General features: G+C 61.1%; 2 protein-coding genes across 2 annotated transcripts; both read left to right on the forward strand.

Annotated features, from left to right (window-relative positions):
- Positions 1-2,948: 2,948 nt before the first annotated feature.
- SALL2 (spalt like transcription factor 2) lies at positions 2,949-6,483 on the forward strand. The gene is made up of 3 exons (XM_062598777.1): positions 2,949-2,980; positions 3,765-5,446; positions 6,020-6,483. Exons 1-3 carry the CDS (start codon positions 2,965-2,967, stop codon positions 6,302-6,304), a joined length of 1,983 nt encoding a protein of 660 aa, XP_062454761.1. The 5' UTR covers positions 2,949-2,964; the 3' UTR covers positions 6,305-6,483.
- Positions 6,484-6,786: 303 nt separating this feature from the next.
- METTL3 (methyltransferase 3, N6-adenosine-methyltransferase complex catalytic subunit) lies at positions 6,787-10,576 on the forward strand. The gene is made up of 11 exons (XM_062598780.1): positions 6,787-6,939; positions 7,336-7,559; positions 7,639-7,983; positions 8,214-8,389; positions 8,499-8,715; positions 8,803-8,990; positions 9,095-9,133; positions 9,219-9,327; positions 10,043-10,108; positions 10,190-10,302; positions 10,383-10,576. Exons 1-11 carry the CDS (start codon positions 6,846-6,848, stop codon positions 10,492-10,494), a joined length of 1,683 nt encoding a protein of 560 aa, XP_062454764.1. The 5' UTR covers positions 6,787-6,845; the 3' UTR covers positions 10,495-10,576.
- The last annotated feature ends 12 nt before the right edge of the window (positions 10,577-10,588 follow it).

Here is a 10,588-nt window from a genome sequence, read left to right on the forward strand (position 1 = left end):
GAAAGAGGAGTGAAAAATGGGAGGGGGGATGAGGGGAAATGGGAGAAAATGAGGGGAAAGTGGGGGGGAAGTAGATGGGAAAGTCAGGAAAAAGGGGGAAAATCTTCAATATTTGCTCTTGCCCACCCAAAAGTGAGGTTGGCTGTGTCCCACGGGCTCTGCTGCCCCAGTGTGCCGCCATCAGATATTTCCCACCTGACAAAAAGGGCTAAAACCATCTGATTATCCTTTTTTTTTTTCTTTTATTTTCCTCCCCTCCTTTTGCACCTGTCCACCTGCTGCAGCGAAAGTGGTAACTCCACTGGATTTTTTTTTCCTAAAAATTTGTTTTTTCCAGCTCTTCCGCCAAGTGGCAGAAGCAGGAACAGGGCAGATTCCCCCCTCCCCTAAAAGAGCTAAAAACTCTTTAAATATACTTTTTTGGGGGCAGGGGCTCTTTGCACTCATTCCCTGCTTTTGGGGGCATTTATTTCTGACTGTCATGAGTATTTGGGAGGGGCAGCTTGGAAACACGAAATTTGCCCCATTTTGGGGTTGTGTTTGTGCTGCGCCTTCACCCCCCCCACCCTTGCAAGTGCACTTGCTGTTGGGCAATATAATTTTTATTTGCTTTTTTTCTTTCTTTTTTCACTGTTTTTTTTTTTTTTTTTTTTTTTTTGCCCTGCACTTTGGGTTGCCCAGGAGGCTGAGAGGCAGCTCCAGAGCTGCTTCGCAGGATGGAGGCGGCTTGAGTTACCCTCCCCCCCCCCACCCCGCTTCTTCCCCCCACCAGCCACCTCGGCGAAAAGATCCACTTTCCTCCTTTTTTTCCCCCGTTTTTTTAATGCTTTTTGTGGTATTTTTCCCCCCGCATTGTGCCCGGCTCTCATTAGCATTCGCCCTGCGCCAGCTGCTTTTGTGCGGCACCAGGGAGGTCGGGAGGCCGCCGAGGCGCCAGGGTCCCCTTTCGGGGGGGACAAATGGAGGCACTTCTCTTTAAGAGTATTTTTTTGCATTGCAAAAAACAAATCCACATTTGCACCCCCTAAAAAAGCCCCCTAGCGCAAAAGCAGTTTGCAAAATAAATCCTCAAAAATAATTAAAAAAAAAAGAACCTACAAAACTTGTTGCAACAGGTGTGAGTGCAGCAAGTTGCTTTTGTATTGTTTATTTATTTTCTCTTTTGCACCAAAAATGCAACAGGTTGGGCTGGTTTTTTGTTGTTGTTGAGATTTGGGCTTCCCCCCCACCACCAAAATGCTCAAGCTTTGCCCTGGTATGGGATGAGTGCATTCCCCACCCCCCCACCCTGACCCCCACATGGACGGGAAGGGGTTAAAGGCTTTTTGCCCACCCTGAGCGTGCACAAAAGAGGAGCAAAAAAAAAAAAAAGTGCAGCAAGATTAGGACTATTCTTTCCTTTTTTTGGAGGGGAAAAAAGGGGGGGGAGGGGGAAGTGCGCCGCCACCGGACAGACGGACAGACGCGGGGGGGGGAACAGGGGCTTCCCCCCCGTGTGGGGATGCCGCGCCGCAAGCAGCGCCGGCCGCAGCAGCTCGTCTCCCCGGCCGCCGAGCACGGTGGGTGCCCCTTCCCCCCCCCCCCCGAGGAAGAGGAGGACGAAGGGGCGATGGGGGGAGGTGCAGGATTTTGGGGGGTGTTATGTTGTTCTTTTTCCCCCCAACCTTTTCCCCGAGGGATGGGTTGTGAACTTTGTGGTGTGCCCCTTTCCTGGGGGGGGGCCCTTCTTTTGACCCAAAACTGACTGCTCCCCCATCCCCCAGGGAGAGGGGCCCAGCCCCGGTGCAATGTCTGTGCGCAGCGCTTGTGTGCAGGATTTGTGCACAGTAAGTGTGTGCAATGCTTGCACGCAACGCTTGCACGCTGGATTTGTGCGCAATGTCTGTGCTCTATATTGGCGTGCAGTATCTGTGTGAAACGCTTGCATGCGGCATCTACGTGTGATGCTGGCATGCAATACCTGCATGCAATGCTTGCACACAGGATGTGCAACACTTGCACACAGCATATGCACAGTGCTCGCATGCTATGTCTGCATGCAACGCTTGCGTGCAGGATTTGTGCACACAATATCTGCATGTGATGCATGCCGCATCTGTGCGTGATGCTCACATGCAGTGTCTGTGTGCAATGCTTACATGCAGCACCTGCACGCAATGCTTGCATGCAATATCTGCGCGCAACGCTTGCATGCAGCATCTGTGTCTGATGCTTGTGAGCAATGTCTGCATGCAATATCTGCATGTGACACTTGCATGCGATGCTTGTGTGCAGTATCCACGTGCAATATCCACATGCAATGCTTGCACGCGGGATCTGCATGCAATACTTGCAGGCAGTATCTGTGTGCAACAGCTGCGTTGCTGTTGCTCGCATGCAGCATCCCCTTCCCCACCAGGACAGGGGGGCACAGGGACGGGGGGCACACACACAGGCCCCCACTCGCTGGCCTTTCTCCCCGGCCTCTTTGCGCCATGGCCTTATTTTTCGCGCACCCCCGGCCCCAGCTCTGCAACGCTACTCGGGGCCCTCGCAGCCATGCAGCCCCAAGGGGTTGCGTTTCGCATCATGGCAGCGGGGCTCCCCCCCACCCCGCATCACAGCTTGGGGACCCCCTGTTGCATCATAGCATGGGGACACCCCCTTCATTGTGTCATCATTGGGGAACCCCCCCTTGATTACATCATAGCCTGGGGACCCCTCTCTTGATTGCATCATAGTGCAGGGACCCCTCACTTGATTGCATCACAGCCCGGGGACCCCCCTTGATTGCATTATAGCCCAGGGACCCCCCCCCCAATTGCGTCATCACGGGGGACCCCCCCCTTGATTGCATCATGGCCCAGGGACGCCCCCCCCCCCGCCCCCATCCCCTCTGGACACCAGAGGTCCCTGCAGCCACCGCATCCGCCTGCGTCTCCTCCTCTTCCTCCTCTTCCTCCCGGAGCCGCCGCGGGACCCGCCATGGCCGAGCCAGGAGGTGCGGGCTTCCCTCCCCCCCCTCACCCAGATGGACAGACAGATGCATGGACAGACGCCATCGCCCCCCGCCTCCCCCGCCCACGCGCGCGCGCGCGCACACACACACACACTCCCGCTGTGGCTCCTTCCTGGGGACACACACGGCTCCTCCGTCCATCCGTCCGTCTGTCCATCCTTCAGGTCTCTCTGTGCGTCTGGCCCTGCCCACATTCATCCCGCTGTCCCCACATCCGTCGGTCCTGCCCTCTGGCTCCGGATGTCTCTGTCCATCTGTCCTTCAGGTCCCTGCATCTGTCTGTCCCTGTGTCCATCCATCCTGCCCTCCAGTTCCAGCTCTGTCCATTCTTCGGCTCCTTCCATGCATCTGGCCCTGCCTGTGTCTATCTGTCCTTCCCTCCGTCCCCGTGTCCGTCTGTCTTTCCCTCCATCTCCAGGTTTCTCCATCCACCTGATCCTGCCTGTATCTGTCTTTCCATCCCCGCGTCTGTCCCTCCTTATCTCCATCCCTCCATCCACCCATCCTTCCTTCTGTCACCAGGTTTCTCCATCCATCCAGTCCTGCCTGCATCCATCCCTCCGTTCCCACATCTGTCCTTTCTTCCATCTCTAGGTCTCTCCATCCATCCTTCCTTCCATCCCTGGGCCTCCCCATCCGTCTGTCCACGCCGATATTCCATCCATCTGGGAGGAAAATCTCCCCTTTTTTCTGAGCACCAAAGCGGTTGGGGGGGAGCAGATTTGGGGTCCAGATTGTGGCAATCCCGCTCACTCTCGCCCCGCAGGCTCCCCAGCCGCTGCCGCTGCTCCTTCCTCCTCCTCCTGCTCCTCAGAGCCGCTGGGCATGGACGCGGAGCCGCCGCCACCGCCGCTGGACATCCCGCTGCTGCTGGAGGAGCTGCGGGTGCTGCAGCAGCGGCAGCTCCACCAGCTGCAGCTCACAGAGGAGATCTGCCGCCAGGTGCTGCTGCTGGGTGCCCCGGCTGCCCCCAAAGCCGCCCCAGCCCTCTTTGCCGCCCCCAAAGCCGAGCCGCCGCGGGCCCCGGCGTCCGGGACGCCCCCCAAGCCTGCCTTCTTCCACCTCTACCGCCCGTGGGGGGCGAAAGCCGAGGCGGCGGCATTCCCAGCGTTCCCGGCGTTGGCACGGGAGAGCTCGCTGCGCCCCAGGAACGAGGCAGAGGAGAAGGTCGGTGGTGGCGGGCGGCACCGCTGCCGCTTCTGCGCCAAGGCCTTCGGCAGCGACAGTGCCCTGCAGATCCACCTGCGCTCGCACACCGGCGAGCGGCCCTACAAGTGCAACGTCTGCGGCAACCGCTTCACCACCCGCGGCAACCTCAAGGTCCACTTCCACCGCCACCGCGACCGCTACCCTCACGTCCAGATGAACCCCCACCCCGTGCCTGAGCACCTCGACTACCTGCTGGCTGGCCGCCCCGCCGCCCCGGCAGAGAAGAGCGACACTGCCGAGAAGCCAGCACCGAAGGCGCCGGTGGCCGCCGAGGGGCTCCCACTGCTGCCCCAGCCCTTGCCTGGCTTCGGCAAGCTGGTGCTGCTCAAGGCAGCAGAGGAGAAGGCCAAGGGGGATGAAAACACCCCACCGGGCAAGCTGCCCGCCTGGGCCTTGTTAGCCAACCACTTCAAAGGTGGACACCACCACCACCACACCGCTGCCGCGTTCCCCTTCCTCTTGGAGCCACTGGTGGCAGCCCCCTCGGAGACCTCCAAGCTGCAGCAGCTGGTGGAGAAGATCGACCCGCCAGGGACCACCGTGGTGGCAGCTGCCGCCACCGAGGCCCCGGGGACAGCGGCAGCTGCTGGGCTGCCGTCCTCCTCTGTGCCCAACCAGTGCCCGGTGTGCCGGCGGGTGCTGAGCTGCCCCCGGGCGCTGCGGCTGCACGCAGGGCAGCACGCGGGTGCCGAGCGCCCCTTCCGCTGCAAGGCCTGCGGCCGGGCCTTCTCCACTCGCGGCAACTTGCGGGCCCATGCAGCCGCCCATCGAGTTGGCCCGGCCACCGCTGCCACCGCCGCCCGGCCCCGAAACTCCTGCCCCATCTGCCAGAAGATGTTTGCCGATGCCCCGGGTCTCCAGCACCATGTCCGCCTGCACCTGGGTGGACAGATCCCCAATGGTGGCCCGGCACCAGCCCGCCAGCCCGAGGAGCTCTCCGAGGAGGAGGATGAGGAAGAGGAGGAGGAGGAGGAGGATGCTTCTGAGGAGGAGTCCACCGAGAGTGGGCCTGAGAAGCCCCCCGCTGAGGAGGAGGAGCATGAGGATCAGGAAGAGGAAGAGGAAGAAGGTGAAGGTCGTCGCCGGGTGGGCAGCCCCCCGCAAGCCATGGAGGGAGCTGGAGAGCCCACAGTGGAGGAAGGAGGTGCGCATGGCAGGGAGGAGGCGCCGGAGGAGCCACAAGCCAGCCCAGCCAAGGAGAATGCTCACGACGGGACTGCGGCCAGGAAGCCTGGGCAGGTAAGGATAGTCCTGATCTCACTATAGGGATGATCCTGGTTCCTCCATAGGGATGCTTCTGGTCCATAAGGACACTTGTGGTCTGTAGGGACACTCCTGGGCCCTCCATAGGAATGCTTTTGGTCCCTGTGGATGCTTATGGTTCATAGGGATGCTGGTGGTCCCTAGGAATACTCATGGTCCATCCATAGGAATGTTTGTGGTCCATAAGGATACTCCTCGTCCCTCCGTGGAGACGCTGGTGGTCCCTAGGGACACTCCTGGTCTGTAGGGATGTTCATGATCCCTCCCTAGGGGTACTTGTGGTCCATAGGGACCCTCCTGGTCCATAGGGACACTTGTGATCCCTCCACGGGGATGTTTGCAGTCCCTAGGGATGCTCCTGGCCCATAGGGACAGGTGTGGTCCATAGGGACTCTCATGGATCCTCCATAGGGATGCTGGTGGTCCCTCTGGACGTTCATGGTCCCTCCATAGGGATGCTGGTGGTTCCTATGGACGCTCCTGGCCCATAGGGATGCTCCCGCTCTGTAGGGATGCCACCAGCTCCCCCCACCACCCCTCTCCCCACAGGCGCCCCCATGCTGGAGCTGCAGCCCGGCACCTTGTGCCCGCCCACCAGCCCCAGATGTCCCTCCACCGCCGCCACCACCGCCAACGACTACAACGACGACAACGACAATGACGAGCCGCGGGGCTGTCAAACCGCCTGACTTCCCAGCCCGGCCGCCGCCACCGGCCCTCTCCTTCTGGAGCCAGTACAGCGCCTTCGTGGCAGCCGGCACCAAGGCGGCCCGCACCCGCCCGGCGCCTGCTGAGGCCGCAGCGCCCCTGCCGCCCGGCCCTGTCGACAAGTAGCACCCCCAGGGGCGTTTTAACACGTTTTAGCGCCCTTTTCATTTCTTTGGGGTCTTAATTTTAGCGCACCTCCCTCCCTTCCCCCCACCCTGCCACCATGGTGTCCCCCTTCCCCCTCCCCATAGCATAGTGCCAGCCTTGCCCCCACCCCTCCACCCTCCATTAAAGCCGTTTGGTGACTCTCCCGCCACGACTCGTCTCTGCTTCTTGCTACGGGAGGAGGGAGATGGCACCATTTTCGTGGGGGGTCCCCCTCCCTCCCTCCTGCACTCCGTCGCGGCGCTGCCAGGCTGCAAGATGGCGGCCCGGCCCTCAATAAAAATGGCGGCGCCGGGCACCGCCCGTTGCCAGGATACCACTCCCTCCCCGTCGCCCCGCCGCTAAGATGGCCGCCGCGCCAGCAGCCAAGATGGCGCACGCGGCTTCGCGCTGAGGGCGGGCCGCGGCCAGGCGGGCGCGGCTCCGCCCCGCTTCCGGTTCGGTGGCGGCGCGGAGCGGCGCTGGCGGCCGCGGGGCCGGGGCCAGCGGGGTCGGGACCACCATGTCGGACACGTGGAGCTCGATCCAGGCCCACAAGAAGCAGCTGGACTCGCTGCGGGAGCGGCTCCAGCGGCGGCGAAAGCAGGACCCACTCGGTGCCTGCCAGGGGAGGGCAGAGGTCAAAGGGCAGCGGGGAGGGTCAAGGGGTGTGTGTGGGGGGGGTGGGCTGCCGGTCTACAGGAGGGGTCGGGGCAACGGGAGGGGTCAGAGTTCAGGGGTGTAAGGGGGGGGTCGGAGGGCAGCAGGAGAGAGTCAGGGGGCAGCAGCAGGGTCAAAGGGTGCCAATGTCAGGAAGGGGTCAGGGGGCATCAATCACCAGGGGCCAAAGGGTAGGGGTGTCAGTAAGGGGTCAGAGAGCAGCAGCAGGGGTCAGAGGACACCAGGGTGCCCCAGGGTGGCAGCAAAGGAGCTGGGGGGGGGGGAAGAGCCTTACGTCTCTGACCCTCTGCTGCCCTCCGACCTCCACTGCCCTCTGACCCCTGCACCCTCAGACCCACGTCACCCAGAGCTGGCACTGGCCCCACCATCCCGCAGCGCCAGCCCCGCGCCCCCGGCCCCTGCGACAGCCGGAGCAGCCGGAGCAGCCGGCAGTGGTGGAGAAGCGCCGGAGCTGGCCACGGACCCGGCGCTGGAGCGGCGGCTGCTGCGGCACCTGGCCGACCTGGCGCTGCCGCTGCCCACCGACGCCTTGGCCATCTGCCGCGCCATCGCTACGGTATGTCCGCCCCCCCCCCGTCCTTCCCTCCCTCCCTCTGTTCCTCTATGCCTTCTGCTGACCCCGCGGCATCCTGCAGCCGGAGGCGCCAGTGACACAGCGCAGTGTAGAGAGCTTGCTGCAGAAGTTCGCTGCCCAGGAGCTCATCGAGGTGCGCCGGGGGCTGCTGCATGAGGAGGCCGCCCAGCCCACCCTGGTCACCTACGCCGACCACGCCAAGCTCTCGGCCATGACTGGTGCCGTGGCTGAGCGCAAGCGCCGTGCCGAGCCTGGTGGCCCCGGTGGCCCTCCTGCTGGTGCCTCGCCTGCTTCCGAGCCCGGCAAGGAGCCAACCAAGAAGTGGCGCAAGCAGGCGTCCGATGTTGACCGGGAGATCGAGAGCTTGCTCAGCCAGCAGTCCACTAAGGAGCAGCAGAGCAAGAAGGTAACAGCATCCTGGTGCAGAAGACACCAGCACCCACAAAGGGTGACAGGGTGTTGAATTTTCACCCCTAAAGACTTAAAGATTTCATGTCTGCCCTCTAAAAGCTCTAGGATGTCCTGGTTTTCCCCTCTAAAGGCTACAGGCTGTCATGTTTTTCCCCTGAAGTCTCTAGGATTTTGCGAATCCCCCCTCCAAAGGCTTCAGGCTTTGATTTTTGCCTCTGCCACCAGGTGAGCCAGGAGATCTTGGAGCTGCTCAACACCACCACAGCCAAGGAGCAGTCCATCGTAGAGAAGTTTCGCTCACGGGGCCGGGCCCAGGTGCAGGAGTTCTGCGACTATGGCACCAAGGAGGAGTGCATGAAGGCCACTGACGCCGAGCGGCCCTGCCGCAAGCTCCATTTCCGGTGGGTGACGTTCCCCCCTTTTTGTCTCCCCCGACTTTGGCACCACCATCCCATGTCTCATCTCATTTTCTTTTCTTTCTTTCTTTTCTCCCCCCTTCTCCGCCACCAGGCGCATCATCAACAAGCACACGGACGAGTCGCTGGGCGACTGCTCCTTCCTCAACACTTGCTTCCACATGGATACCTGCAAGTACGTCCACTATGAGATTGATGCATGCTCCGACGCTGGGGCACCGGGTGGCCGCGAGCACAACCCCGGCCAGGAGTTGGCCTTGCCCCAGGCTGTCAGCGGCGATGCCAGCGTCGACCGCCTCTTCCCCCCACAGGTATCGCGTGGTTTTCCCGCGGGGAGGGAGTTCTCGGGGAGGGAACGCGCCCATAACCGTGCGGCCGCCCCCATTTCGCCGCCGCAGTGGATCTGCTGTGACATCCGCTACCTGGATGTCAGCATCCTGGGCAAATTTGCCGTGGTCATGGCCGACCCGCCTTGGGACATCCACATGGAGCTGCCCTACGGCACGTTGACTGACGATGAGATGCGGCGCCTTAACATTCCTGTGCTGCAGGATGAAGGCTTCCTCTTCCTCTGGGTCACTGGACGGTGAGTGGTGGGGAGGAATAAAAAAACAGCCCCCAGGTTGTGGGGAGGGAGAGAGAAAAAAACCCTTTCTGGCCCCATTAGTTCTCATCTTCTCCCCTCGACAGGGCCATGGAGCTGGGACGTGAGTGCCTCAACCTTTGGGGGTGAGTTCTGCATCCCCCGTTCCTCCTCTTCCTTGCCCCTGCTGGCAGCTTCAGCACCCCTCTGCTCGCCCACTCCGGTTGCCAGGTACGAGCGGGTGGACGAGATCATCTGGGTGAAGACGAACCAGCTGCAGAGGATCATCCGCACAGGGCGCACAGGCCATTGGCTCAACCATGGCAAGGAGCACTGCCTGGTAGGTGACTGCATCCCCCCACCACCAGCAGTGCCCTAAACCCCTCCCTCTGCCCCCAGGAAACTGCTGGTGGCAGCTCCCTATCAGCAGCAGAGGCTTTGCAGGTAAATTTGGGGGGCCAGGTTGAGCTCTTGGGGCCCAGGTTTGGAACCAGTTTTGGATCTTGGGGTTGAATTTCAGGTTTTGGGGGAGCTGGTTTGGGGACCTTCGGAGCTGTTTCTGCTCTTCAAGAGCCACTTTTGAGTCATGCTTGGGGGGGCCTGTTTGATGTCCTTAGGGGCAAATTTGGGGCCTTGGGGGCAGCTTTGGCTCTTTAGGGGCCACTTTGGGGCCAGATTCAGGTTTTTGGAGTCTGTTTTAGGTCTTGGGAGCCACTTTTGAGTCTTTGGGGCTACCTTGGGGGTGTTTCAGATCTTGAGATCAAATTTCAGGTCTTAGGGGGCCAGTTTGGCATCTTTTGAGGCAGTTTGGGGTCTTTGGGGCTGTTTTGGCTCTTTAGGGCCACTTTTGAGGCATGCTTGGGGACTGCTTGGGGGGTTTTTGAGGCCAGTTTTGGGTCCAGTGCAGGGTCTTTTAGGATCAGTTTGGGCTCTTTAGGGGGCTGGAGTCAGTTTGGGGTCTTTGGCAGCCAGTTTCCTACCGAGAAGGGCTGGTGCCCCATGCCCCACCCCTGTACCCATTTCTTTTCTCCCCTCCCCTCTGCCTCTTTATGCAGGTGGGGGTGAAGGGAAACCCACAGGGTTTCAACCGCGGGCTCGACTGCGACGTCATCGTGGCAGAGGTTAGTCCAGAGCCGGGATGGGGCTGGGGAAAATTGGTCACTGATCCTGCAGTGATCTCCCCAACCCTGGCCACCCCTCAGGTCCGCTCCACCAGCCACAAGCCCGATGAGATCTACGGCATGATCGAGCGCCTCTCGCCTGGCACCCGCAAGATCGAGCTCTTTGGCCGCCCCCACAACGTGCAGCCCAACTGGTGAGTACTAGGGTGCTGCGCGAGAGTCCTTTTTCCCGTATTTCCCCCCTCCTGCCCTGTAACCCTCCACCCTTCCCCAGGATCACACTGGGGAACCAGCTGGACGGCATCCACCTTCTCGACCCCGACGTAGTGGCCCAGTTCAAGCAGCATTATCCTGACGGCATCATCTCCAAGCCCAAAAACATGTAGCAGAGCCCAGGCTTGATAATGCTCTGGAGCAGGGGCAGGATGCACGCATTTTTTGTAATAAAAGTGGGGAGGGGGAAAAGGATGCTGCGGGCTG

Source organism: Rhea pennata, chromosome 37 (assembly GCF_028389875.1).
Source record: "Rhea pennata isolate bPtePen1 chromosome 37, bPtePen1.pri, whole genome shotgun sequence".
NCBI lineage: Eukaryota > Metazoa > Chordata > Aves > Rheiformes > Rheidae > Rhea > Rhea pennata.

Coding starts and splice junctions, on each gene's coding strand:
- SALL2 (XM_062598777.1), top strand. Junction 5,447..6,019: donor CGGCCAGGAAGCCTGGGCAG/GTAAGGATAGTC, acceptor CTCTCCCCACAG/GCGCCCCCATGCTGGAGCTG.
- METTL3 (XM_062598780.1), top strand. CDS start 6,846: ATGTCGGACACGTGGAGCTCGATCCAGGCCCACAAGAAGCAGCTGGAC. Junction 7,560..7,638: donor TCTGCCGCGCCATCGCTACG/GTATGTCCGCCC, acceptor GGCATCCTGCAG/CCGGAGGCGCCAGTGACACA. Junction 8,716..8,802: donor ACCGCCTCTTCCCCCCACAG/GTATCGCGTGGT, acceptor TCGCCGCCGCAG/TGGATCTGCTGTGACATCCG.